We start from the raw sequence: 24,302 nt of genomic DNA, 5'->3' as shown, positions 1-24,302 counted from the left end.
GTACAGTCAGGGTTTCCCCATGCTGGCGAGGCTGGTCTCGAACTCCTGACTGCCAGCGATCTACCCGCCTCAACCTCCCAAAGTGCTGGGATTACTGGCATGAGCCACTGTGCCCGGCTCCAAAACTTTTTTTTATAGTCTGAATGTAGTTCTTGATTTCTTGCAAATATAATAAATGTAACATAAATTTTGAATTAGAGGTGAGAAAACTTAATTAGTAGTATACCACATACTTTATGCAGTTGTCTACAATTCCTCTTCTAATAGTAAGACCCTTAAGTTACAAAATTTGAAAATGTTAAAGATTTTCTACAACCCAAAGTATTAAAAATATTTAAATGTTTCTTCTTAGCCTTCAATCAGGGCTTTGGCATTAAAGGTTTTAAGAGAAATCCTAAGGCATCAACCAGCAAGATTTAAAAACTATGCAGAATTGACTGTCATGAAAACATTGGAAGCACATAAAGATCCTCATAAGGAGGTAAGTTACCTGGCAGTTAAATTAATATTTCATTATTTTATTTCATGAAACATGTAAACATTGTGTAAAATGTAGCCTTATTAATCATTTTCTTGAACATTTGCCTTGACATTCAAGGTAATACCTGATCAAGATGCAAGCATATTTTTTTCTATTAAATGAATTAAACAGTGATACCATGGCCTTTCACCTAAAATAGACCCACTCTAGGAAATAATTTGATTTCATTTTCTCCTTCACCTCACCTTTAGTTTTCTACTTAGAGTTTAGCAATCTTATTTTCACTTTCCATTTAGCAGTAAGAATTTGATTTTTTTTTTTTAACATAAACTTAAGATTTTATTGTCTTCATAAAAGATGACACTTAGAACTGGATCACTTGGCCCTTTCTCTTCTTATCTCCTCCCAATTCAAAATGCTTGCATCTTTTAATAGCCAGCATTCTCTTAGATCTGCAGTTGGGCTCAACGCACTCGAGCCTCAGCACAGTCTTCTTTGTAGTTTTAGCCTTTTTCCGGAAAATCGGCTTAGTTTGCCCACCATAGCCACTCTGCTTCCTGTCATAACGCCGCTTTCCCTGGGCATACAGAGAATCCTTGCCCTTCTTGTACTGTGTCACTTTGTGGGGTTGGTGCTTGCCACACTTCTTACAGAAAGTCCGGTGGGTTTTAGGAACGTTCACCATTTTTGCATGAGCGCTACTGGCACGGAAAGAAAGAGGCCGGACCAGAAACGGAAGTTCCTGATTTTTTTAAATAACTAATGAAGATAAGAATCATTGTTTTGGGGGGGAATTTGTTTGTTCATTTGCATGTATGTTTGTTGAGTCAGGATCTCACTCTGTCACCCAAGCTGGAGTGCAGTGGCATGATCACAGCTCACTGCAGCCTCAGCCTCCCAGTTCAAGTGATCTTCCCACCTCAGCTTCCTAAGTAGATGGGACTGTAGGCATGCACCAGCACTCCTGGCTATTTTTGGTATTTTTTTAAAGATGAAGTTTCACCATGTTGCCCAAGCAGGTCATTATTATTTTTAAGTGATAAATTGCCTAGGGGAACTATTTATCTGCTACAAGTTTATTCACCAAAGTAATGAGGACAGCTTTCATGAAATTTCAAGTACTTGGTAGTCATGATATCTACCCCCCCTTCTTCATCAGTGACATTGATCAGATAACTGAAGATTTTTATTATAATCTCAGAAAGAATTAGAAAAAAATATCAAAAAGGGACTAGTAGGCTTTTGGGCAACAGGTGGTGTTTGATTCTATGAGTAAGTTCTTTAGTGGTGATTTCTGAGATCCTGATACATCCCTCACCCTGTTTTCTTTCTCCCAAGTCCCTAAAGACCACTGTATCATTTTAAACTTTTGCATCCTTGTAGCCAGCTCCCACTTATGGATGAGAACATATGATCTTTGGTTTTCCATTCCTGAGTTACTTCACTTAGAATAAAGGTTGTCAGTTCCATCCAGGTTGCTGTGAATGCCATTATTTTATTCGTTTTTATGGCTGAGTAGTATTCCATGGTGTGTGTGTGTGTGTGTGTGTGTGTGTGTGTGTGTGTACATGTGTGTACACACATATAACACAGTTTCTTTATCCACTCATTGATTGATGGACATTTGGGCTGGTTCCATTTTTTGCAATTGCAAATTGTGCTGCTGTGAGCACATGTGTGCGAGTATCTTTTTCCTATCATGACTTACTTTTTTCTAGGTAGATACCCAGTAGTGGGATTGCTGGATCAAATGGTAGCTCTATTTTTAGTTCTCTAAGAATTACATATCTAAGAGAAAGCAACTGAGCAATAATAGAATTAGGTATCTCTGGTAGAACCAAGACAGAAGCAAAAGACAAATCAAAAAAGGAAGGTTAAAATAGCAATGAGATAAAATGAATCAGAGCCAAATGCAGAACTAAAGCAATAAACCTCTCAGAATAAAGCAGAGGTATAAATCTTTGCTACTTTGGATTAAGCATTGATTTCATAATATAACTTTAAAAGCAGAAAACAACAACAACAAAAAAGAAAATTTGGACTTTACCAAAACTAAATATTTTTGTGCTTTATTAGCTTAGTGGTCAGGTAACTTGTTTTTTAAATTGTGGCCAGGCACAGTAGCTTACACCCGTAATCCCAGCACTTTGGGAGCCCAAGGCGGTGGACCACTTGAGGTCAGGAGTTTGAAACCAGCCTGGCCAACATGGTGAAACCCCCATCTCTACTAAAAATACAAAAATTAGCCAGGTGTCATTGTGGAAGCTTGTAATCCCAGCTATCTGGGGGTCCAAGGCAGGAGAACTGCTTGAACCCAGGAGGCAGAGGCTACTGTGAGCTGAGATCGTGCCACTACATTCCAGTCTGGGTGACAGAGCAAGACTCTGTCTCAAAAATAAAAATAAAAGAAATAAAAAATTGAAGAAAATATTTTCTCTCCTTCAAAGGACATTATCCTGAAAGTGAAACAGCTCATATAATGGGAGAAAATTTTTGCAGACATGTATCTGATAAGGTACTAATATCCATAATATACGTTCTTACAACTCAGCAATGAAAAAATGGCCAGTTTTTTAAACGGACAAAGGATCTGAATAAACATTTCTCCAAAGATACACAGATGGTAATAAGTGCATGAAAAGCTGTTCAACATCATTAGTCATTAGGAAAATGTAACCAAAGCCACAGTGAGGGACCACTTAACACCCAAAAGAAATACAGACAATATGTTGGTGAGGATGCAGGGAAATTGAAATGCATTGGATAATTACTTTTTAAAAAGATTTTGACTGTGAATATTCTAGAAGAATGAATCATAACTTTTAAATCTATCTGGGTTTGTGCAGGGGTTTTGGGGGAGCGGGGTTTTGTGTTTTTTTTTTTTTTGTCTTTTTGAGTCAGAATCTTGCTCTGTCATCCAGGCTGGAGTGCAGTGGCACGATCTCAGCTCACTGCAACCTTTGCCTCCTGGGCTCAAGTGGCTCTTCTGCCTCAGCCTCCTGAGGAGGCTGGGATTACCAGCGTGCACTACCATGCCCAGCTAATTTTTGTGTAGAAACAGGGTTTCACTGTGTTTACCAGGCTGGTCTCAAACTCCTGGCCTCAAGTGATCTGCCCGGCCCAGTTTTGTTTCTGTTTCTGTTTTTGTTTTATTCAACCAGTGTTTAGTAGTGGTACATCTATGGCATTTCATTGAAAGTTTTAAAAATGATATCTAATATTTGTAGCTTAGTTGTCCACCTTTTGACCCAAATAAGGCCTGTAACATCCCTACAAAATGTAAAATTGACACCCTTAAGGTATTACCACTGAAATATGCCCCGAGTCTTCTAATGTCCAGTGTATTTTCTTTTTCTTTTTTGTGTGTGTATTTCCCACAGTACCTATCTAAGCATTTTTCACCTATTAAGATCATAAGTGAGACACTGCCAAAGTAACATCAAAAGCAATTATGTTTACATGTTTTTAAGACTATATTTAGATCTTTAGAGATTACAGACTCTAATAAGAAGATAGACCGCCGTTTCTTGTCTTCATCACAAAACCAGTGTTTTACCCTCCCCAAGCCCATTACAGAAGGAAGAAAATCATTATGAAAACAAGGAGAAATAGGTTAACTCTGGATAACACATTAATCATATGATTTTTATTATTTTCTCATTAATGTGATACAAAGGGCTCAAGCATGCCTAGAGATGAGAGTACTAATAATGAGCAGTACTAGAAATGAGAGTACTAATAATGAGCAGTACTAGAGATGAGAGTACTAATAATCGCTGATGCAGGGGACTCCAGTCACATTGTAGTCTAGGTAAATAGAGCCTCCTCACTCTAACACAACTAGACCACAATTTGATTTAAAAACTACTTTAGGGCCGGGCGCAGTGGCTCATGCCTGTAATCCCAGCATTTCAGGAGGCCAAGGAGGGGGGATTACTGGAGCTCAGGAGTTTGGGACCACCGTGGGCAACATAGCAAGACCTCATCTCTACTAAAAATTAAAAAAAATTAGCCAGGCGTGGTGGTGTATGCCTGTAGTTCCAGCTACTCAGGAGGCTGAGGTGAGAGTATCACTTGAGCTGGGAGTTTGAGCTAGTGATTCATGATTAAGCCACTGCACTCCAGCCTGAGTGACAGAGCAAGAACCTGTCTCAGAAAACAAACAAACAAAAACCTACTTTAGCAGCAAAAAAGAATACAAGAAGGGAGAATAGTATGATAAGCCCCATGTATTCATCATCTAGCTTTAGCTGTTACTGACATTTTGCCAATCCTTTCTATAATCTGTACCCTCACTTTTCATGTTCAGAGCAAATCTAAATATTATGTCATTTTAAATACTTCATGAAGTTTATACTTGCAGGACATAGTATAATGTTTTAAAAATTACTTTCTGGCTGAATTTCCTGTTTTTTTAGGTGGTGAGATCTGCTGAAGAAGCAGCATCCGTGTTGGCCACTTCAATAAGTCCAGAGCAGTGCATCAAAGTGCTTTGTCCTATCATTCAAACTGCAGATTACCCAATCAATCTGGCTGCAATCAAAATGCAAACAAAAGTGATAGAGAGAGTGTCCAAGGAAACCCTCAACCTGCTTTTGCCAGAGATTATGCCAGGTCTAATACAGGTAAGGAACAAAGCTTGTAGGGGAATAAGCCATGATACATTTGGGATTCAGTTATTTTAGGTACTTTCCAGGTAACATTAGTGGCATGAGCAAGCCTTCCTCCTGTCTGCAATATTCAGGACAAAGACTCTTCATAACTAGCCAGGTGGATGTGAGTGGGATAAAATTAACCATTTTTAAGTGTACAATTAAGGGGCATTAAATAAATTCACAATGTTATACAACCGTCACTGCTATCCACATACAGAAATTTTTCATCATCCCAACCTGAAACTGTACCCATTAAGCAATAACCCCATTCCTTCCTCCCTCCCTCCTAGCACCTGGTAACCTCTATTCTGTTTTCTGCCAGATTCCATATAAGTGGAATAATATGATATCTGTCCTTTTAAGTCTGGCTTATTTCACTTATCATAGTGTTTTCAGGGTTCATCCATATTGTAGCATGCATCAGAATTTCATTCCTTTTTATGAATGAATAATATGCCATTTATGTATGTGCCACAAATTGTTAATCCATTCATCTATTGATAAATATTTGGATTATTTCCTTTTTATTAACAAATATAATGAATTTCCTTGTAATATCTTCATGCACTTATATATATACATCTAGAAACAATTTCTAGGCATTGCCAGATTTCACTCCAAAATGGTTATGCTAATTTACAGTCACAGATGTAATGTGTTTCTCTTTAGCCACATAAACCCAATCATAGAAACATTTTAACAAAAATAAGATGTATTTTGTAACATGCTTTAATTTAACCATGCATTGTGAACTTTTTTCATCAAATGATGTTTTACAATGTAATTTTAATGGCTGACTAATATTAATAGTATTGTATATTAAGACCCCGTCTAAAGAGAATTAATCGTTCATTATGCATCTGTAATATTGTGGTTTTTATTCTATTCTAAGCTTAATATTACTAAATTGTGAAGTCCTAACATAAGATCAAATCTCTTTGTCTATGCCTTAGTACTAAGAACAGACTGTATGTCATATGTATATGTCATACATATAATGGGTACTGAATACATGCTTGCTGGGTAAATAACTTAGAGTATAAGGATACTAGCAAAGAGCTATTATGGCTTTAAGTTCTTATACATTTCTTATTTCCTCTGCTGATAGGTTGGTGCAGGATTTTATTGCATGCATGATTATAGGGAAAAGACATCTTACCTATCAGAAAAGCACAAGAATGCTAATGAATATAAATGTTAGCATTTTAATTCTTTGCTATAGACTATTAAAATTAGGGTGTGTAGGTATTAGGACCAGAGCAATAACAGGCAAGAAGGTAACGGCAATATAGTTTTTGAATGCCTTCAGATTTTCTCACCAGAAAATTATCTTACTGAGCAACTAGCATACAAAAAACATGAAAAACATCTTCAACAAAATTAGAAAAATGTATCCCAGTGAACCCCAAAATATAAGCAGATAGGGCCAAACTGTCATCAGCAGCAAGTTCCCCTGCAAATATCAGTGGTATGGAAAAGTGTGAAGGAAAGTCAAAAGTTACTTTTAAGACCCTAGAACCAGAGAATCACACAGGTTCTCATCCCTAAAAGAGGTGTCCCCATTCTTAGTGAAAGGCTAAGTATACAAAACTGATAAAAAATTGGAGGTGAAGGCAAAGGTACTGCAGGAAGCCAGGATCATGCTGGGGTGGCATGTATCCTCAGGGCCCTTAGAAATACCGCAAAAGCTCCCTTCCAGAAAGAACTTATTTAGCAAAAAATTCCTTGGAATAGAGTCTAAACTGAGCATCTACGCAACCATAAGAAAGAACAAAATTGTGTCCTTTGTAGCTACATGGATGCAGCTGGAGGCTATCATCTTAAGTGAATTAACACAGAAACAGAAAACAAAAGGCCACATGTTCTTGCTTATAAGTAGAAGCTAAATATTTTGGATATACTTAGACATAAAGTTGGGAACAATAGACATTGGAAACTCCAAAAGGAGTTGGGAGAAGAGGGAAGGGTTGAAAAACTACCCATTTGGTACTATGTTCACTGTTTGGGTGATGGGATCAATAGAAGCCCAAACTCTCAGCATCACACAGTATACTTATATAATAAACCTACATGTGTACCCTCTGAATCTAAAATAAACTGAGTATTGTAGCAATACTGTGTCAGAGGTGGCTACCCAAAGGCCATATTTTTTAATACTTAATAAGGATAACATACCATGAAATACTTCGCAGCCCATAAAAAGGAAAAAAATCATGTCCTTTGCAGGGACGTGGATGGAGCTGGAAGCCATTATCCTCAGCAAACTAACACAGGAACAGAAAATCAAATACCACATGTTCTCAAATATAGGTGGGAGCTGAACAATGAGAACACATGGACACAAGGAGGGGAACAACACACACGGGGGCCTGTCATGGGAGAGAGCAGGGGGAGGTAGAGCATCAGGATAACTAGCTAATGCGTGTGGGGCTTACTACCTCAGTTGATGGGTTAATAGGTGCAGCAAACCACAATGGCACATGTTTACCTATGCAACAAACCTGCATGTCCTATACATGTATCCCAGAACTTTAAACAAAACTAATTTTTTTTAAAGAAGAGTAACGAGAAGAAAGAATCCTGCAGCAATAAAGCTAGAAAAGCTTTCGTGGCCCAATCCACTCCCCACGCAGAAGATTTTATTTTCAAATATAGAGTACAGACAAGTGTCTTTCACTTACACATGAGCAACAGAAAAGGATTGTGGCAGTCAAGCCCATGCAAACATATTGCCTATTCTTCAAAAAAGAGGAAGAAAATAATGGCCTGAAATATACCTACAGTGAAGGTACACCAGAAACATATGGACACAAAGCAAATGAAAACTTAAACCCAAATTTAAGAAAACAAGATTATAAAAATGTAAGAAAACAATAGAAACGAATAAAAAGCATGAATCAGAGTTTTTAAAGCTTGTAAAGGCGGAATTAGACAATAGATCTATTGAAAACAGCAGTCAGAGCTTAAGAAAGAATATTTTATTACCAGTCTTTAATGCAATATACCCTAAAGATAAAAGAAACGGCAAAGAAATCCTGAACTGCATTAAATATATTCATAGATAGGAAAGATACTGGTTTGGTTATTTTTTAATAGTAATATCATTGATATACATATCTATAGATAAATTAGTGGGATAGATAGATAAGATAGATCAGGACAAAGCAAATAATGATGTCATAAAATGAAGAAAATCTCAACTTTGAATTAGATATGTCAAATGAAAATATTATTTAATTTCTTACCTCAAAAAGTGTTTCCTAGACCTAGCCTCTAAATCAGTATCAACTCAGTAACACTGAGCATCCTTACCACCCAGATTGTGATTCTCAAATACCATTTTCCACTCAAGAGTCAGGTATCTTTGGGAAAATGACTGAGTCCAGGTTTGCAACAGGTAATGTATAAAATGAGCCTGGGAATTCTTGTCTGAAAGCAAGGAAACTATGAATATTTGAGAGTCAGAAAGAATAATGCTACAATGAATTAAAATACATCAAAGTTTAAAGTGAAATTCATGAGTTTATATTGATAACTCTAAAAACTGGCCAACTTTGAAGATTATTGGGTTATTCTCAAAATTGGTTAATAAAGAGAAAGAATCAAAGCACATAGACTACCTATCCTATTTTTAGGATAACCAAGTATTTGATGAGATAAAATACTTTTAGAAGGATTCCAGCTCATAAATTTAAAGAAATTATTGACTTATAAAATTATTTGTGGCCAGGCGTGGTGACTGATGCCTGTAATCCCAGCACTTTGTGAGGCCAAGGAAGGCAAATCACTTGCGGTCAGGACGTCAAGACCAACCTGGCCAACATGGTGAAACCACATCTCTACTAAAAATAAAAAAATTATCCAGGCTGGTGATGGGCGCTTGTAATTCCAGCTACTCGGAAGGCTGGGGCGGGAGAATCGCTTGAACCCGGGAGGTGGAGGTTGCAGTGAGCCAAGATTGCACCACTGCACTCTAGCCTGGGAGACAGAGTAAGACTCCGTCTCAAAAAAAAAGATTTTTTTAAAAATCATTTTTAAGGCAGCGTGTGGTAGCTCACACCTTTAATCCTAGCACTTTGATAAGCCAAGGTAGGAGGATCACTTGACCCAGAAGTTCGAGACCAGCCTGGCAACATAGTGATGCCACATCTCTACAAAAATTTTTTTTAATTAGCCAGGTTTTCTTGCCTGGCTCAGTGGCTCACAGTGGCATGCCTGTGGTCCCAGCTACTCAGGAGGCTGAGGTGGGAGAATCACCTGAGCCTGGGAATTTGAGGCTACAGTGCACTGTGATCATGCTACTGCATTCCAGCCTAGGTGACTAAGCAAGAGTCTCAAAAAATAAATAATAAATACACACACACACACACACACACACACACACACACACACACACACACACACACGGTATGGCCTCATTGAAACAATGGATATATGAAGTGATTTTCAGTAGCCACTTAAATTATTAGGTGAAAAGATGATGGGGCAGGATATATAATGGAGGGGTTAGACTGTCAACATCTGAGCCTACTAATCAGCCTTAACATCACTGAAGGCGGGACAGCTAGACATTATGTGTTGTTCAATGAGATGCACCACTTGAAAAAGTTATTTTGCCTGGCTTGGTGGCTTACACCTGTAATCCCAGTACTTTGGGAGGCTAAGGCAGGAGGATTGCTTAAGCCTAGGAGTTGGAGAACAGCTTAAGCAACATAATAAGAAACTGTCACTGCAAAAAATTCAAAAAATTAGCCAGGCACGGTGGCATGTGCTTGCACAAGTCTCAGCTACTTGGGAGACTGAAGTGGAAGGATCACTTGAGCCCAGGAGGTGGAGGTTACAATGAGCCATGATCATACCAGTGCACTTCAGCCTAAGTGACAGAGCAAGACCCTGTCTCAAAAAAATAAAAATATACTCCATCTCTCTCCTGAACAGTGTCAAAAAAAGAAAAAAAGAAAAGAAAAAGAAAAAATTTTCTAAAGCAGTTGAACCTAAATCTAATGAAGTCTTAGCTTAACTGTCAGTTTAAAGGAAGTTAGGAGAATAGAGAAGCATGTTAAATTGTACCCTAAGGGTATATTGAGTTCAAATTAAGAATGTAGGAAATTCTACAAGAAAAACTGCCAAATTCCTTTAATAAAGAAGTGGCATGAAGAAAGAGGAAGTTATCAACTGTTAAAGATTTAAAGAGTCTCTGGCCGGGCGCGGTGGCTCAAGCCTGTAATCCCAGCACTTTGGGAGGCCAAGGCGGGTGGATCACGAGGTCAAGAGATCGAGACCATCCTGGTCAACATGGTGAAACCCCATCTCTACTAAAAATACAAAAAATTAGCTGGGCATGGTGGTGCGTGCCTGTAATCTCAGCTACTCAGGAGGCTGAGGCAGGAGAATTGCCTGAACCCAGGAGGCGGAGGTTGCAGTGAGCCGAGATCGCACCATTGCACTCCAGCCTGGGTAACGTGAGTGAAACTCCATCTCAAAAAAAAAAAAGATTTAAAGAGTCTCAAGAATCTAATCAACTTGAAAAAGAAGAACAAAATTGGAGTATTCACACTCCCAATTTTAGAACACATTACAAATCTATGGTACTGAAGACAACATGGTACCATCGTAAAGGTAGACTTACAGATCAATGGAATAGAATCCAAAAATAACCCTCACATTTATAGACAATTGATTATCATAGTTTTTTTGTGAGGAAGAAGAGTATATCTAATAAATGTGATGCTATGACAACTGAGTTTCCACATGAGAAAGAATGAAGTTGAACGCCTACCTCACACCATATACAGAAATTAACTCAAGAAGTGATGCACAGAAAATGGCAGAGTAGGAAGCTCCAAGAATTGATCCCTCTACTTAAGCAACCACTGAGCTGCCAAAAACGAATAGAATCAACTTTTTTAGAACTCTAGGATCTAACCAAAAACTGATAGTAACTAAGAGAGTACTTAATGAAAGAGGCTTAATTTCTTACTTTCAGTACTTTAAAGTAATGCTACAATGAATTAAAATACACCAAATTTTATTTCAAAGCAAATTATATCATATTAAATACTTCATGAAGTTTATACTTTCAGGATCTAGCATAATGCTTTAAAAATTACTTTCTGGCTTAATTTCCTGTTTATTTTGGGTGGTAAGTTGCCTGGGTAATTTTTAAAATTTTTTGTAGAGACAGTGTCTTATTATGTTGCTTAAGCTGGACTCCTGGGCTTAAGCAGTCCTCCTGCATCCACCTCACAAAGTGTTGGAATTACAGGCATAAGTCACCGAGCCAAACAAGAAAACTTTTTTAGGTGGCATCTCATTGAAAAACACATGTATGTAGTTGCCCCGCCTTCAGTGATGTTAAGACTGATCAGTAGGTTCAGATGTTGTTAGTGTAACCCCTTCATTATATACCCTGCCCCATCATCTTTTCACCTAATGATTTTAGCAGCCACTGAAAATTATATATCATTGTAGCATGATTCTATTCATTGTGGCCAGCTCAATGGTTGCTTAAGTAGAAGTAACAATTCTGTAAGCCTCCTACTGTGTTGCCATTTTCTGTGACATCATTCCTTGAGTTAATTTTTATATATGGTGTGAGATAGGGTTTCAGCTTCATTCTTTTTCATGTACTGAAAAGTACTTTTTTACTTTCAGTAAGAGAGTTGCTTAGCTACCTACCATCTCCCATGCTCAGTAGCCTTGGTGGTGGTGGCCCATATGTGCAGTGTAGCTTGCTGATGCCAGGAGGCACATGGACCTTGTTCTCAAAAAAATGTGGTTATTTATTTATTTATTTTTAAATCTCTGGCATTCTCTGAGAGGCTGGCACAGAGACTAGCCTTTGTTTCACCTCCCATCAGGCTGAATTGGCTTCCTAAGTAGTGTCTGTTGAAAAGATTTAAAAACATATACTACCCATAGCCACCTGAGGCAAAGGAGAGCAGACAGGACAAGCAGCAAACAGAAAAGCCTGGGAAGGAGGAAGCTGAGGAAGAAGATAATTGGTGAAATAAGGGTTTTGCTGGGCTATCATGTGTACTGAAGAATCCACCAAAAGTATGCTCTGAAAAGACCTTAGAGCAGGGGTCCCTAACCCCCAGGCCATGGACTGGTACTGGTCCATGGCCTGTTAGGAACTGAGCCACACAGCAGGAGGTGAGCAGCGGGCAAGCGAGCATTACCACCTGAGCTCCACCTCCTGTCAGGTCAGCAGTGGCATTAGATTCTTATAGGAGCACAAAGCCTATTGTGAACTGCACCTACGAGGGATCTAGGTTCCATGCTTCTTATGAGAATCTAACTAATGCCTGATGATCCAAGGTGGAACAGTTTCATCCCAAAACCATCCCCCCACCACCCTGCCCCATCTGTGGAGAAATTGTCTTCCATGAAACCAGTCCCTGGTGCCAAAAAGGTTGGGGACCACTGTCTTAGAGGACCCTGGGCTTGGATCTCTGGATGTTCTTCAGGCTCCGTGCAAGTAGGAGTTAGGCTAACACAGAATTGTAGACAGCCTAGCTAATTGAATGATTACCCAGCTCAGAGTCAATCTGCAAAGACTGGGAGAGTTTGTCTTGTTTTGTTTTGACTCCAGCCATTTAAAGAAATCTCTGTTGGGTCACTGGCTGACTACTGAAATAACAGACTTCAGTGGCCACGTACCATAAACAAAATGTACTCAAATCAGTGATCTAAATATAGTAACTAAAACTATAAAAATCATAGAAGAAAACAAGGATAAATCTCTAAACCTTAGATTTAAGGTCATCCTCTATGGCAGTGGATTATTAGATATGACACCTAAAGCATCAGCAATAAATAAAAAATAGGTTAATTGGACTTCATCAAAATTAATAACTTTTGTTCACAGGACCTAATCAAAAAACTGAAAAGACAACCTATAGAATGGGAGAACATTTTTGCAGATTATTTATCTGATAAGGGTCTACTATCCAGAATATATGTAAGGAACTCTTATCAGCAACGAAAAGATAAATAACTTTTAAAGGGGCAAAGGACTTGAGTAGATATTTCTTCAAATAACATGTACAAATGGCCAGCAAGTACATGAAAAGATGCTTGATGATATTTAAACATTGAATGCCATACTGTTTGCAGTGTTATTTGTACTAGGACAAATTTAGCAAGAAGGAGGTTGTTGGGGAGGAGGATTCAAACTTACAATACTCTAGAGTGGTTAAATTAGGAAACATGAAATGAATGCCTCATATCATGATTATAAAGACTAGAAAAATTAATCTATATTATAATTGCAGTTATATAAAAATGAGGGAAAATAAAATTAACATTGATTGCATGACTTAGGAATAATATACTTATTTTAGGTGGATATCTGTTGATATTTTAATGTTTCTGCAGTTGTTTTAGAAACATAAAATGATTAGGACTTTAGTGGAGGTGAGCTCTGTTTTTCCCCCGAGTAAAATGTGCATATTCATTCAGATAATTGATTCAAAAATACTTCATGGATAAGATTGCTGTAGACTATTGAAATAGAGTAAGTAGTGTGATCAAAAGCGTAAGTGGGGGAGATGGACAGAAAAAGGGAAGATGTTGGTCAAAGGATACAAAGTTTCAGTTAAAGAGGAGTGGGTTCTGGCTATCTGTTACACAGCACAGTAACTAGTTAATAATGTATATTTCAAAATAGCAATTATTTTAAAAATGGATTTCAAATGTTACAAAGAAATGATAAGTATCTGAGGTGATGTGTTGATTAGCCTGATTTGATCATTCCACAGTGTACATGTATTGAAACATCACATTATACCCCATAAATATATACAATTATTATTTGTCAATTAGAAACAAAATAATTTTTAAAATAAAATGAAGTTATTAAAGGCATAATAAAAGTAAAAGGGAATAGTTTACATAGACTGGATTTATTGGAGAAAGTAATTGCAGGGATGGAACAGATGTAAAACTTAATTAGGCCTGGATTATAGGAGTACCTTGAGCTACCAAACAACCAAGTTTAGGTTTCATTGGATAGCGGGGAGGTGCTGACTGCCTTAAAGCCTAATGCTTTAGGAAAATTAGTCTGGAGACTTTTTTCAGGGTGAATTGGCAAGGGGGCAGCCTCAGAGTCAGAGAAGCACATCTTTCCAGGCTAAGTAAGAACCTGATAGAGAGGGCTAACAGAGTGAGGGCACAGTAGGGGAAGTAAAGAGGGAAAGAAGGGCATTGTCTATGCTTGAAAAGGTTAAAAAGTTAACTTCAATCTGCAGAGTTTTCTCTCCTCAATATGCTCGAGATTTCATCTTCCAGTTTCATCTTCTGTCCCTATTAAAAATGTAGTTTTCTCAGATCCCCTGGAGTACTAACAGTGGACTTCTCTCTATAGGGTTATGATAATTCAGAGAGCAGTGTTCGGAAAGCTTGTGTCTTCTGTCTGGTGGCTGTTCATGCGGTAATTGGTGATGAGCTAAAACCACATCTCAGTCAACTCACTGGCAGTAAAGTAAGTAGTGCTGCTGTGTTTTAAAGATGGTGGCCATAGTACATCATTCATAGTTTAGTTATATGTCTGTAATGGTAAGCTCTTTATTTGGCATTTAGTAAGTCATGCTTTGAGTATCCAACTTGCCCTTATTATTTCTATTTTGTATTTTATCTGTTTAACACTGGTCACTCAGCAGTTTGCCGTGGTGGTTAGTAGGTTTCTGTGAGAGAAAAATACCTGCAGCTTCTAGTTATTTGTAATAGTCAGATGACTCCTTACCAAATCCCATACTCAAATCTTTACCCCTAAGCACTGTTTTATTAAGAATAAATAGACTGTTGTGGCTGCATATTCTTAAATTACTGTATAGCTCTCAAAATATAGAATACTTGAACATTTTTTAAATTTTCCCCTTAAGAACTATGATAATCAAGTATTTGTTCTCCTTCTCTTTCTATTACCCAAATTAATGTCCAACTTTAACTTGAAATGTTAAAAAATAAAAGTTTTCTGATTCATTGTTCAGACTTAAAAAAATAAATGAGTCGGCCGGGCGCGGTGGCTCAAGCCTGTAATCCCAGCACTTTGGGAGGCCGAGGCGGGTGGATCACAAGGTCAAGAGATCAAGACCATCCTGGTCAACGTGGTGAAACCCCGTCTCTACTAAAACTACAAAAAATTAGCTGGGCATGGTGGCGCGTGCCTGTAATCCCAGCTACTCAGGAGGCTGAGGCAGGAGAATTGCCTGAACCCAGGAGGCGGAGGTTGCGGTGAGCCAAGATCGCGCCATTGCACTCCAGCCTGGGTAACAAGAGCGAAACTCCGTCTCAAAAAAAAAAATAAATAAATAAATAAATAAATCAATGAGTCTTGCCTTTCTCATTTGATTGCTACTACCAGAACTTTGAAATTCATTCTACTAAGGTGGCCAAAGTGGTTCATACCTGTAGTCCCATCACTTTGGGAGACCAAGGCAGGAAGATCACTTGAGACCAGGAGTTTGAGACCAGACGTGGGCAACATATTGAGAAGACCCTGTCTCTAACCATAAAAAGATAATAATTTTTCTGAATTAGAAGTTTGTTGTCCAGGTTGAATTATGGCTTATGAGCCAGTTAGCAGGAGGCACTTACCGTCACTTAAAGAACTTCTCAAACCCTAGGATTGTCTTAACTGTGCTCACATTTATTTTTAACAGCAAAAAGGCAGAATATATAGATAATGGATAATGAGCCAAAGTACACACCTTACATTAAGTATCTGTATAAGTTATAGATAGATTAAAACAATAATTCTTAACTCTGGGTTACAAACCACTTCAAGACTTAGGTAAAATCTCATCTCAAGAAAAATGCATTCAGATAAAACCATAAAAGACAAAGTTTTAAAAAATAGAAAAATACGTAATGGAAACAATCACATGTCGTTTCAAAGGGTGTGATCCCCTGAATCCCATTGCTACCAGGTTAAAAACTCTTGGATCAAAGAGTTAATGTTTAAAAAGCAAACCTTCCAAAACAGTTAAAACTTAGCACTTTATCAGAACAGTAGGTAGCCAGTAATAATGTTACATGTGAAGACAGTAGAGAGGTGGAAAAATATTATGAAATACCAGTAGATGAAACCAGTAGGCCAGATGTGGTGGCTCCCACAGCACTGTGGGAAGCCGAAGTGGGAGGATCACTTGAGCTCAGGGTTCGAGACCAGCCTGGCCAACACAGGAAGACCCTGTCTCTACGGAAAGAAAAAAAAAAAATTAGCCAGGCACGGTTGCACGTACCTTTGGTCCCAGCTACTTGGGAGGCTGAGGTTAGAGGATTGCCTGAGGCCAGGAGGTTGAGGCTACAGTGAGCCGTGATCACGCACTGCATTCCAGCCTAGCCAACAAAGCAAGACCCTGTCTCCAAAAAAAAAAAAAAAAAAATTAGAACACAGAATTATATATGTATTAATTACAAACTTCATAAAATAATGATTTCTTACAGTCAAAGACTGCAAAATGACACCGATATCAAAAACATTCTTGGTAAGAAGGTAGTGACTTCGTGGTCTAAGATCCTTAGGTCCTATAACCCAAATACCTGAATTCCTATTTTTGCCCACTTCTTTCCCCACCCCCTACCCCACCCCGAGACAGAGTTTTCCTCTTGTTGCCCAGGCTGGAGTGCAGTAGTGTGATCTCAGCTCACTGCAATCTCGCCCGCCAGGTTCAAGCAATTCTGCCTCAACCTTCCAAGTAGCTGGGACTACAGGCGTGTGCCACCACGCCCTGCTAATTTTGTATTTTCTAGTAGAGACAGGGTTTCTCCATGTTGGTCAGGCTGGTCTTGCTCCCGACCTCAGGTGATCCACCCACCTCGGCCTCCCAGAGTGCTAGGATTACAGGCGTGAGCCACTGCACTCGGCCTTTTGCCCACTTCTTACCCACCCCTGTTATCTCAGACAGAAACATAACCATTCTGTAGTCCTCATCTATAAAATGTGAAGATAAAGGGATAATGTAAAACAGCATATTGTGTAACGCCTGGTGCTCAATTGTTTGTTATTGCTTTAATGGTGACTTCTGAGTTTACTTTAATGTTGTATTTGTCCGTTCTCACGGTGCTATAAAGAACTACCCTAGACTGGGTAATTTATAAAGACATTTAACTGACTCATAGTTCTGCATGGCTCGAGAGGCCTCAGGAAACTTACAATCATGGCAGAAGGGTGTGCAAACACATCCTTCTTCATATGATGGCAGGAAGGAAAATAATGAGAGAAGTGCAGAGCGAAGCGGGGAAAAGCCCCTCACAAAACCATCAGATCTTGTGAGAACTCACTCACTGTATCATGAGAACAGCATAGGGAACCAGGATTCAGTCACCTCCCACAAGACCCCTCCCCCAACTCACGGGGATTACAATTCAGATTACAATTCAAGGTAAGATTTGAGTGGGAACACAGAGCCAGACCATATCAAGTGTTTTATATGTGATCCATACAACATATTTTGAAAAGACATGATAAAATACCTGTCATGAATAACTGAAAACTTAAAAACATTTTTGGGTTTTTACGTATTTTTTTCTTTTCAGATGTGCTAGCCAAAAAAAGTAATAACTTGTTATTCTTAATTATCAGCAATAACTCGGGCATTATCATAACCCCAGCCTAAAATGTATCTTTCAAAGCTCGCATATATGTATGTAATATTTTAATGAGCGTCTTATAATTTGGATCAGCTCACTCAAATGACATTTATTTGGCTTGAATCTGCAGATGAAGCTACTGAATCTTTATATCAAACGTGCACAAACGGGTTCTGGAGGAGCTGACCCCACTACTGATGTTTCTGGACAAAGTTAGTGAAGCTCGTCAAAGTGAACCAGGTCTCAAAAGAAAGGACAGATAGACCACCCTCATCAATGAAAGGAAATTCTCAAACACATCCTTTGGAACTTACTATTGTTTCCCAGTTTTAGTTTTTTGTTTTGTTTCGTTTTGTATTTTCTGTAACAGAGGACTATCCTCAGTCTGCATGTAACTTTTATGATAGTTATTCCAAATTCAAGAAGAAACAGTATTAACATCAATTGATCGATACAAAGTAATTTTTAATCTAATTCATCATTTCACATGTTTGTACTTTGTCTTCCCATTAACTTTGCCAGTGTTATGATTGTATAAATTTTTTTAAATGCTGGTTAAACAGGAATGCTTAAAGCTTTAAAAGTTTTAACAGTCTAAAACATTTTTGCCTTTATTCAACTGCAGAATAATATTTTTATTGCTACTTTGAGTTTTGTTCCGTATCATGTCCTATGCTAGAAATATTTAAATGATGTGAAACAAAGCAGGACTAATTTGAACCACAGCTGGACTCTGTTTGTGTAATGGTGATACATGTCATTAGTTGCAACTTCTTTGGGGTGATCTGTAGTTTGAAAACTAAAACCTCAAAGACAGATGTTACAGAATCAGCCAGTTCTGTAAAACTGATATTGTTTGTTGGTTATTGATCTTGCCATCTTTATTTAAAACCATGTCCCTTCTATGATCCCTTAAGAAAGCTGCACCAAATCATCTGCCTGTTTTTTTCTTGATACTGAAATAGAAGGTTTTATTGCAGGGTTTTTTTGGTTTGTTTATATCTTTGTTGTGAATGATGCTTTTTTTTTATTTATTAATATCAAATTCACTTACGAATAAACCTGATAAAGGAAACAGACAAAAAAAAAAAATCAAGTGCGTGTGTGTCCTTGACTGTCTTCTGTATCTCACATAATAAACAAACTAATTATTGAGACATGGGAGTGACCAGCACCTTTTCTTTAAATGGTGGAACCTGGTTTCCTTTTACCATGAAATTGTCTTACTTGAAAATATTGATCCTGATGAGAGAGAAGATGGTGCCAAGGCTATCTTAGTATAATGGGCTCAAATTCTCTACCTCTTCAGGGCTAATACTTTTACCTGAGCTGCTGCCTATAGTGTCTTTTGGAAAACTACTTAAAGGGTGATTTTTCTGTTACTTGTTAACAAATTTTTTAAATCACCTTTTGCTACACCCATTCTTTTCATGTGCAGCTGACTTTCAAAAGTTACCAGTTTTGGTGAAAGGCCAAATTAGATAATTTGGAACCAGGATACTAATGATTTCTCATCTTGACTTTTTTTAAATCCTAATATAAAGTGAATTTGATTGAAAAGGCAAATAGCTATTAGGGAAGCAATTTGCTATTGTTACAGAGTTATCTGTACTTTCTTTGTTTAATTGAAAAAAATGTAGAAATGTATGTAAAGAATTTAAGACAAGAGAACTGAATGGATGATTTGTCATAGGCTTTCCCCTCCCTTTGTTTCTGTTCTAGCAGCAGGCAAAGTTTCTCTATATCCTCTCCCTCTACCTGTAACAATTTTGTTTTCTACTGTTAATTACATTGTGTATTTATAGTTCTATGCTTACTGTTGTGCATATACTGGCAATAAAACTGTACATAACATTACTTGAAAAAGTTAATAATGTATATCAGTCATTTTTCTGTCTCACAGTGTAACAAGTCACTTAGTTAAAGTTTTTCTTTAACTTTAGGTCTTGTATCAGTGGCATTCTCTTGAATTTTGTAAGTCCATCTAAGGAGAAAAGATTTTTCAGGTGTAGCAACCACAATCAAAGGTATATAGCTATATACATATGTATGTATTACAGCTTATCTGTAAGAAGAAAATGCATTTTAAACATTGAACTCAGTAGATTTGACCTTTGGATATGTTTGTAAACATGACCTTTGGATATGTTTGTAATCATTTCGAATCAAAATATTGATTTAATTTTGACCTCTGGTTTAAGATACTGCTTTAACTACTGTTGACAACTAAGTAGAGTGACTTAAGCTGAATAGTAACTCTAACTGGAAAATTAGATCAAGTACCTGGCATCTAGTGACAGACAGCCACTCAAGAAATGAATTAACTACACAGTGGAAAAATATGGTTTAATGTGTCCAAATGAAAGCTAATGTATATAAACATTAAAAAAATGTTTACAATTCTATAATTTCAGTTGATAAGGCTATAAGAAAGTTATTGATTATTTAAATCATTATATATGATAGACCCTTAGTTTATTCATTCCAGAAACATATTTAGATGTCAGCTACTTAAAAACAGTCACAAAAAGCTACTGTTTAAATTTTTCTTCCTGCTATTCTCTACCAAATTATTAGTGTTCATTTATTGCACTGCTGAGAACTAATTAAAAGCATATATTCCAGATTGAAAAACATGTTTATTTCTTTTGGGTTTCAAAATCTATAATAGACTTCTAACATTTTCAAGTAAGATGTGGTTTGAACCTGAGCCTTCAGTTTTGCAGTTAATCTGCTGTGTTTCTTCGTATTTTATTCTTACAAACTTTAAGTCAAAATTACTTTTATTATCAAGTTATGTCTTACAGTAAAAGACTGTAATCTAACTGATAACATCATTGATATGGCCGAATGTTTGTTAATTCAAATGTAGCTTATAATTGCTTAACTAGAACAGCATTTACAGTGAATAGAAATGACAGCATATTACTCCATAATACATGAGGCTTTTTAAACTTTATTTTTTATATCTTTGCAATTTTTTATATCTTTTATATCTTTTTTATATCTTTGCAGTGAGCCGAGATCGCACCACTGCACTCCAGCCTGGGCAACAGAGCAAGACTGTCTGTCTCAAAAAAAAAAAAAAAAATTACTTTTAATATCACCACTAGAGATAATCTATATTGCTTGCTATTTTAGAATACTAAGATAATGAGTTTGATTTAATACTGAAAACTGTAGGATTAGAATTAACTAACATTTTGAATACTTCTATGCATGTATTTAACAATACTTTTGGGAGTTTTTATTTGTTTTTTTGAGATGGAGTCTCGCCATATCTCCTAGTCAGGGTGGAGTGCAGTGATGTAATCTCAGTTTACTGCAACCTCCACCTCCCAGGTTCAAGCAATTCTCCTGCCTCAGCCTCCTAAGTAGCTGCAATTACAGACACATACCCCCACACCTATAAAAAAAATTTTATGTTTTTAGTAGAGACAGGGTTTCACCATGTTGGCCAGGCTAGTCTTGAACTCCTGACCTCAAATGATACCCCCACCTCAGCCTCCCAAAGTGCTGGGATTACAGGCATAAGCCACCATGCCCAGCCCTTAACAATACTTTCAAATATATTCTTTATTCTAAAAGGTAGCTTCTAGTGTAGCCTGGGCGACACAGCGAGACTCCAAGAGGTGATGCTTAAACTTAGTCTAAAGGCAGAATGTGTCTGAGATACATTGGGGGTTATAGAGTGGGCAGAGAAGAGAAGCAAAAGTAGCAAGGCAGTGAGGTATAAAATGGCAAAAAACATTAGGGCATGTCACTGGAACTTTGTAAACTGTTAAATTTCCCTCCCTTCTCCTTTAAAAATACCTGCAACAAAAACAGCCATCTGTGGTGGCCCAGATACTGTGGCCAGATACTGTCCCAGATACTCAGAAGGGTGAGGCAGAAGGATCACTTGAGCCCAGGAGTTAGAAGCCAGCCTGGGCAACATAGTGAGACCCCCATCTCTAAAAGACAAAAGAAAAAAAAGCTGCATCTTTGCAAGCAAGCAAATTTGGATATAGCTTTTATTTTAGTGGTTAGCATTTCAAAAGTTTTTCTTATCTTGTAAAATTATACTGTTGAATTCTCTTTTTCAAACCAAACATAACACTTTGTGTCTCCCCAACTGGCCATTGTTACACAACTTGGTTTGACTAGAACCTGAGCTAGTGGGGGAATGGCCCAAGATGGAGTAGCAGATATTCTAAGATATATATTCTATTATATAGCCTATGTGAACTAAGGATTCCACTGAAGACTTCAGCAGAATAATGCAATTAAAATTAACATCCCAAACACTTCAATTTTACATAATCTGAAAACTTCAGAAGTGAGATGTTTTAGGCTCCAGTTTTTTACATATTGGCCTCTACTAACCTGGTTCTGATCCTTCATTCATTTATTAAATATTTGAGCACCTGCTGTGCATCTGACACCCCTAAAGTCTGTATGCTATGAATACGTAGTTGTGGATCTGGTGATGGGAGAAACATGTTAATGTGTCCTCAGAAATTAGAGTGTTATGGGAGGGGCTGGCCTGTTATTCGGGGTAGGAAAGCACCCAGGGATGCTGCTTTTTGCAAACCATGCTGACCAGCATGCTTTGTGCAGCTCTGGTCTCCCTGTATTCATTCAATGTTAATGTCAGATTCATAGGACAGTATTTTTCCCCTTAAGAAAGTGTAAATCTATTATTTATTGGAAGTGAATGCAAAAAGAGATTGCCTGACAATTTTGCTAGCCTTAGGCTAAAGCCAAATTTACACTAATTTTCATCAAAGTTTAGGTCAGAGTAGAGACATAGAATCAATGTTAGATTACATCAGTAAAGCAAAAAATGTGCTTTTTCTTCTCCATCTTCCTCTTTTTTTTTTTTAATTTAATGAAGAACATCAGGAACTTGGGATTTTTTTCACTCTTTTTTTTTAATTTAATTTAATAAAGATCTCCATCTACCTAAAGCAGTGGTTCTCAACTGCAGGTAACTGTTGCCTGCTGGAGGACATTTGGCAATATCTGGAGGCATTTTTGATTGTGTCAATTTGGATGTGGAGGCACTGTTAGCATCTAGTGGGTGCAGGCCAAGGAAGGTGCAAAACCTCCTACAATACGCAGGGCAGATAGCCCTCCACAGCAAAAACTTACCTGGCCTCAGATGTCAATAATGCACAAGCTGAGAAACCTTGCCCTAAAGCAAAGGAGTTGCCATAGATAGGTCCTAATATAGCCCTGGTTAGAAGCCCTGAATCTGTTTTATTTCTTACTTTGTCTAGAGATAGGTTCTCACTCTGTCATACAGGCTGGAGTGCAGTGGCACAATCATTTCACTGTAATCTAAACTGGGTTCAAGCAGTTCTCCCACCTCAGCCTCCTGAGTAGCTAGGACTATGGACATGCGATACCACGTCCGGTTAATTTTTTTTAATGTTTATTTTTTGTAGAGATGGCGTCTCCCTATGTTTCCCAGGCTGGCCTTGAACTCCTGGCCTCAAGCAATGATCTGTCCTCTGCCTCCAAAGTGCTGGGATTACAGGTACGTGCTACCACACCTGGCCTGAATCAGGTTTTTACACTAATAAATAGAAAGGTGAACAATTTAGAGATCACGTCTAGCTGATTGATTTTAGGATAAATTTTCTCATTTTTAATAAATGATGAACGCACATGCCAAATATTTAACACAAGTCATTGATCCTCAACTCAACCCAAACACTGCTCATTTTCTACTATAGCTTATCTGATTTTGAAGTTTCTGTTTAATGCTAGGCTAGTCCCTCAAATTGTGGTCTCATAAAAGTGATTTTTATTTCAAGAAAACTGATGTTCAGCCCCTGAGGCAAGAGAATTTCCTTACAGTGAGGTTTACTCCAGGCAGGTCAGCAGCAGTGAATGACCTTGGCATTGGCTAGGCTGTCTTAAACATTAGATAGTCATTCATATAGTGTATGCTTGTGCTTATAGGAAGTACCTAGAGTAGTCAAAGTCATAAAAACAGAAAAGAAAATGGTGACCTGTGATCATACCAACCTGATCAGGCCCAATCCTGTCAGATCTCAGAAGCTAAACAGGTTTGGACCTGTTTAGTACTTGGATGTGAGAAAATAGAATGGTGGTTGCCAGGGGCTTGGGGCAGAGGGAAATGAGGAGGTATTTAATAAACACAGGGTTTCTTTTGGGATAAGAGTTCTGGAAATGGGCTGGGTGCGGTGGCTCACGCCTGTAATCCCAGCACTTTGGGAGGCTAAGGTGGGCAGATCACCTGAGGTCAGGAGTTCGAGACCAGCCTGACAAATATGGTGAAACCCCATCTTTAAAAAAAAAAAAAAATTAAGAGTTCTGGAGATGGATAGCAATGATGGTCACACAACATTGTGTGTGCATTTCATATCGCTGAATCAGACTTAACAATAATTAAGATGATAAATTTTGTTACATGTATTTCTCCACAGTTAAAAACAATAAAACAAGGCCGGGCGCGGTGGCTCACGCCTGTAATCCCAGCACTTTGGGAGGCCGAGGCGGGTGGATCACGAGGTCAAGAGATCGAGACCATCCTGGTCAACACGGTGAAACCCCGTCTC

The 24,302-nt window shown here is 37.9% G+C and overlaps 2 protein-coding genes across 37 annotated transcripts in view; one reads left to right on the top strand and one right to left on the bottom strand.

Moving 5' to 3' along the window:
* The window catches only part of CLASP2 (cytoplasmic linker associated protein 2), a 203,727-nt gene extending 183,744 nt beyond the window's left edge, over nt 1–19,983 (top strand). For 35 of the 36 annotated variants that reach the window (XM_037736045.1, XM_017521726.2, XM_017521715.2 and 32 more), the window contains 4 exons: nt 353–481; nt 4,900–5,106; nt 14,504–14,620; nt 17,864–19,983. In XM_037736045.1, coding sequence (XP_037591973.1) covers nt 353–481; nt 4,900–5,106; nt 14,504–14,620; nt 17,864–17,950 — 540 coding nt within the window. In that variant the 3' untranslated portion in view covers nt 17,951–19,983. The remainder of the gene's footprint in view (nt 1–352; nt 482–4,899; nt 5,107–14,503; nt 14,621–17,863) is intronic. The other variant, XM_037736047.1, reaches the window with a different exon arrangement.
* LOC108299441 (60S ribosomal protein L36a-like) lies at nt 792–1,203 on the bottom strand. Its single transcript, XM_017521757.2, has one exon. It carries the CDS (start codon nt 1,164–1,166, stop codon nt 846–848), a length of 321 nt encoding a protein of 106 aa, XP_017377246.1. The 5' UTR covers nt 1,167–1,203; the 3' UTR covers nt 792–845.
* Nucleotides 19,984–24,302: the final 4,319 nt, after the last annotated feature.

The sequence above is a fragment of the Cebus imitator genome, unplaced genomic scaffold (genome assembly GCF_001604975.1).
Source record: "Cebus imitator isolate Cc_AM_T3 unplaced genomic scaffold, Cebus_imitator-1.0 Scaffold21, whole genome shotgun sequence".
NCBI classification, from domain to species: Eukaryota; Metazoa; Chordata; class Mammalia; order Primates; family Cebidae; genus Cebus; species Cebus imitator.
This window is presented reverse-complemented; position numbering and strand designations above follow the sequence as displayed.